This window comes from Sinocyclocheilus anshuiensis, unplaced genomic scaffold, assembly GCF_001515605.1.
Source record: "Sinocyclocheilus anshuiensis isolate Anshui unplaced genomic scaffold, SAMN03320099.WGS_v1.1 scaffold3295, whole genome shotgun sequence".
Taxonomy (NCBI): Eukaryota; Metazoa; Chordata; class Actinopteri; order Cypriniformes; family Cyprinidae; genus Sinocyclocheilus; species Sinocyclocheilus anshuiensis.
In genome coordinates this window covers 20,551-25,736 of record NW_015546191.1, presented here as the reverse complement: position 1 = coordinate 25,736, position 5,186 = coordinate 20,551, and the positions used below count along the sequence as shown (strand labels likewise).

The window sequence follows — 5,186 nt, the reverse complement described above, 5'->3', positions numbered from 1 at the left end:
GACTTGCCATAATTGATGGAACCATGAATTCTGCTCTCTATCAGAAAATCCTGAAGGAGAATGTCCGGCCGTCAGTTTGTGACCTCAAGCTAAAGCGCACTTGGGTTATGCAGCAGGACAATGATCCCAAACACACCAGCAAGTCCACCTCTGATTGGCTCAAGAAAAACAAAATTAAGGTTTTGGAGTGGCCAAATAAAAGTCTGGACTTAAATCCAATTACTTCAAGAGTGCATCCAAGAGGTCATAAAAGAACCCAGAACAACATCTAAAGAACTGAAGGCCTCACTTGCCTCAATTAAGTTCAGTGTTCATGATTCAACAATAAAAAAGAGACTGGGCAAAAACGGCATCCATGGGAGAGTTCGCCAAAATTCCTCCACAGCGATGTGAAAGACTCATTGCCAGTTATCGCAAACGCTTGATTGCAGTTGTTGCTGCAAAGGGTGGCACAACCAGTTATTAGATTTAGGGGGCAATTACTTTTTCACGTAGTGCCAGGCAGGTTTGGACAGTTTTTTTCCCTTACTAAATGAAATAATTATTTCAAAACTGCATTTTGTATTTACTCGGGTTATATTTGTGTAATATTAATTAGTTTGATGATCTGAATTATTCAAGTGTGACAAATATGCAAAAAAAAATTAAAATAAAAAAAACAGGAAGGGGGCAAAAACTTTTTCACACCACTGTATATATAATACTACTAGATATTAAGTGTCTTTTAAACACCAACTAAGCAAACCAAAGGCAACAGTGGCTAATAGCAAGCCAAATTCCATCAGGTAACAGAAATGAAGAGAAAAAAACCTTTGGAAGAAACCAGGCTTAGTCGAGGGGCCAGTTCTGCTCTGGCCAAAAAACGAGCATGGTATGATGCAGGCAAGTCAGCACAAGTCAGAATTGTAGATTGCCCCTTCTGATTGAAGATCAGGAAATGACACGCTGACATTTGATCGAATGTTGTAGAGTTGTAGTCTGTCCAGCACATTGAAATATGAAGGTAGAGCTGGCATTTAGCCAGAAGTGGATAACTTAGCTTAGCAATGACCTTAAGCATGTGATTCTTGTTAATACTGTGATGCGTTCCTAGTTGGTCCTGGCATGACACATTACTAGCTGGCCATAGGTACCTGTGATCAGAAATTTATGACTCAACTGCAACCCTTTCCATTACTGACTCATAAGCATTCAAAATGTATGCTCTAACCCTGGCAGCAAATATGCAGTTCTCAGCAATTAGTTATAAAATATTTTTTTAATTAATTGTCTTAACTTATTGACTTGTTGTACAATGACTATATGTGCTAACACATACTGTATAAATAACATGGCTGTTCTTTGCCATATTTTAGATCCACTTCTTCAAACATAGTCATTTTGTCACATGTTGCTGTTTGACCTCTAGAGTACGCTGATATACTGTAGAACCAAGGACTTGCAGCTGTAGACAAGCAGAATCCTCCAGTGCCAGTGCACAGAAGGCTCATCACAGAGCAACTGAACAGTTTCACAAACTATCAGTGTTGATATTAACGATGATCTTTAGTTCCTTAAAAACAACTATCTGTGCCAATTAATCAGTAAAAATGATATATCAATTAGTCAGCTAGCTGTGTTCCCCAATAATATGCTACAGATGGTTAGTGCATGGACTGTATGTGTGTTAATTTGTCCCATTAAAAATACAATATGATAATCACTATCTGAAAAAAAAAAATTATTTCATTTCTACAGAGCAAATAAACTGAGGTATTCTCTTACCCCAGTTGGGTCATCATGGTTACCATGCACACTGAAGACAGGGATGGAGATGTTGAGATTACTGTCCAAGTAGTTCACCCATGGAAATCTGACAAAATAAACAGTGAGTATAATGTGTCTGTATGCATGTTTACATGTTTTCTTTTCTTTTTTTAAATCTCTGTACATTGGAACAAAATGCATATTAAAGTAGTATTTCATACTGAACAACCTTTTATCGTTCATCAAACATTTAATGAAAAATTTGATATTTAATGTGGGTCAATTTACATGACAGGTGCTGTTTCTGGTGTTTGATGTGCTTGAAACAGTTTCCCCAATATATAGCTTGAAACTTACATGTACTCCATTGAATTTTATGGTCAAACACCGCTGAAATGTTATTTTTTGTGTTAACATACTGAGTGCAACAGAAACAGGAGTGCAATAATTGTGGCTAAAATATACATTTTGATAAAATATTTGGTGAGAAATCAAAATGTATGCAAGAAATTACATTTTTATGAGAAGTGAATCTGTAATAGCACCTTACACTTACAAAGAAAACAGTAACAAAGATGTTTATTTTTATAATAAAATACAACAATCCAAGTTGTTTAAAATATTGTCTGTCTTTCATGTTTCTCAAATCAAATTAAATTACATTGTATGTAACATACTTGCTTTACACATAATTCTTGCTATACAATGGCGATTCATATTGACCACGGATGTTGACAGATAATTTCCCCCTCCCTGAAGCATACCTAGCCCACATTCACATCTACAAATAAAACTATGCCACATTATGTTTGGTTACTACATGTGACATGAAGGTTAGAAAATAATTAAATAATTTGGTAGCACTTTCTATGAAGCCCATATTTGTAAGAAATTATAAGGGTATTCTTAAGGCATTATAATGAATGCATAATGCATTATAAAAAAAAAAACTTCATAATGTGTTGTATAATGTCATTAATAATCATAACAACAATTACAATACATTATAATACTTATTTGTGGTTATAACTTTTAAGAGTATGATCATTTATAACACACAAAGAGCACCCTGTTAAATCCACTTAATTTGTAATGGACTATAAGTCTCATATCTTGACATTGTTTATTTAAGATCTGCACAGTATCTTAGCGGCTTATATGCGTGTTTAAGATGTTAGTTAATTAATGTTCATTTTAATGTGAGCTTGTTTAAGCTCATTTGTAATATATTTAGAACTCAATATTAGGTTACACTTAATTTTAATGGTCCCCATTGAACATTCTATTGACTATAAGTTTGCAACCACAAGTCAACTAACTCTCATTAGCGTATTAGTAGACTGTATTAGTTGCAGGGGTGTGAAGTAACGAATTACAAATGCTCACGTTACAGTAATTAAGTAGTTTTTTATCAGTAATTGTACTTTTTTGAGTAGTTTAAAAATTGTGTACTTTTACTGGAGTACATTTTAAGTGATGTATCGGTAATTTTACTCCGCTATTTTCCTCCGTTTGTGGTCGTTACATGCTTATTTTAAATTTATTTTTATCCATCAACGTGATTGGATAGATAGTAATAGGTCTCGTGACTTTTGTCAAATCAAATTGTGCATAGAAAACTTTAACCGCCAACTATTTATCATGGCTGCTGGAAGTGTACTTTTAAAGGCTACTCTTTTACTCTTACTCAAGTAGTTTTTTGGACAAGTACTTTTACTCTACTCACACTACATTTTTTGGAAGGTAATGGTACTTTTACTTGAGTATATTTTTTCAGTACTCTTTCCACCACTGATTAGTTGACATGTACTTGCAAAGTTATAGTTGGGAGAATATCTAAAAGGGACATCAAAATAATCAAACTGATATTATAACAAAAAAGTAAATGTGTCATATAACCCACTCATGACCTCTGATATCTGGTCAGATATGTTACTTTACTTAAAGCAGACAGAAAACCACAAATAAATAATATGACCACATTATAAAGCCTTTTTGTAGGATTACAAGAAGACTTGTCATTTGTCACTTTAAAATAAAAAAATTACTAAGTGAAAGTGAAATGACATGTGGCCAAGTATGGTGACCCATACTCTGAATATGTGCTCTGCATTTAACCCATCCAAGTAAACACACACCTTGGAGTAGTGGGCAGCCATATTGCTGCGGCACCTGGGAAGCAGTTGATGGTTCAGTGCCTTGCTCAAGGGTCTCACACCTCAGTTGTGGTATTGAGGGTGGAAGAGAGCGCTGGTAATTCACTCCCCCCACCGATAATTCCTGCCGGACCGGAGACTCGAACCCACAACCCTCGGGTTACAAGTCTGACTCTCTAACCATTAGGACATGACTGCCCCCAAATAGGATGTGTTTGTAAGAAATTATTGTGCCAATCTTAATATGAAGATACAAGACTTATACAGTGCATTCAGAAAGTATTCAGACCCCCTTCACTTTTTTCAATTTTGTTATGTTGCAGCTTGATACTACAATTGTTTAAATTCATTTTTTTTCTCATTAATCTACACTCCATACCTCATAATGACAAATTTTAGAAATGTTTGCAAATTTATTAAAAAGAAAAATCTGAAATATCACATTTACATAAGTATTCAGACCCTTTACTCAGTACTTAGCTGAAGGACCTTTGGCAGCAATTACAGCCTCAAATCTTTTTGGGTATGACGCAACAAGCTTTGCACACCTGGATTGGGGGATTTTCTGCCATTCTTCTTTGCAAATCCTCTCAAGCTTGGGCAGGTTGGATGGGAACCGTCGCTGGACAGCCATTTTCAGGTCTCTCCAGAGATATTCGATAGGGTTCAAGTCAGGGCTCTGGCTGGGCCACTCTAGGACATTCACAGAGTTGTCCCTAAGCCACTCCTGTGTTGCCTTGGCTGTGTGCTTAGGGTCATTGTCATGTTGGAAGGTGAACCTTCGGCCCAGTCTGAGGTCCTGAGCACTGTGGAACAGGTTTTCATTGAGGATATCTCTGTACTTTGCTCCATTCAGCTTTCCCTCAACCTTGACCAGTCTCACAGTCTCTGCCCCTGAAAAACACCCCCACAGCATGAGGCTGCTACCAGCACACTTTACTTTTGGGATGGTACTCTGCAGGTGATGAGCAGAGCTGTTTTCCTTCAAACATGATGCTTAGAATTGAGGTTCATCAGACCAGATAATCTTGTTTGTCAGAGTCTGAGGGTCCTTTAGGTGCTGTCTTGCAAATTTCAAGTGTGTTTTCATGTGTCTTCACTGAGAGGATTGAGTTTGGCCACACCGCCATAAAGCCCAGATCGGTGGAGTGTTGCAGTGATTTTTGTCCTTCTATAGGTTTCTCCCATCTGCATATATGATCATGGAGCTCAACTAGAGTGACCATCAGGTTCTTGGTCACCAGTCTAGACAAGGCCCTTCTCCATCAATTGCTCAGTTTGACT

General features: G+C 36.8%; 1 protein-coding gene across 1 annotated transcript in view; it reads right to left on the bottom strand.

Moving 5' to 3' along the window:
- mre11a (MRE11 homolog A, double strand break repair nuclease) overlaps window positions 1-4,536 on the bottom strand; it is a 99,907-nt gene extending 95,371 nt beyond the window's left edge. Inside the window, exons 1-2 of the mRNA XM_016503441.1 lie at window positions 4,379-4,536; window positions 1,765-1,852 (exon numbers count right to left, since the gene is read on the bottom strand). Coding sequence (XP_016358927.1) covers window positions 1,765-1,852; window positions 4,379-4,536 — 246 coding nt within the window. The remainder of the gene's footprint in view (window positions 1-1,764; window positions 1,853-4,378) is intronic.
- Between the last annotated feature and the right edge of the window lie 650 nt (window positions 4,537-5,186).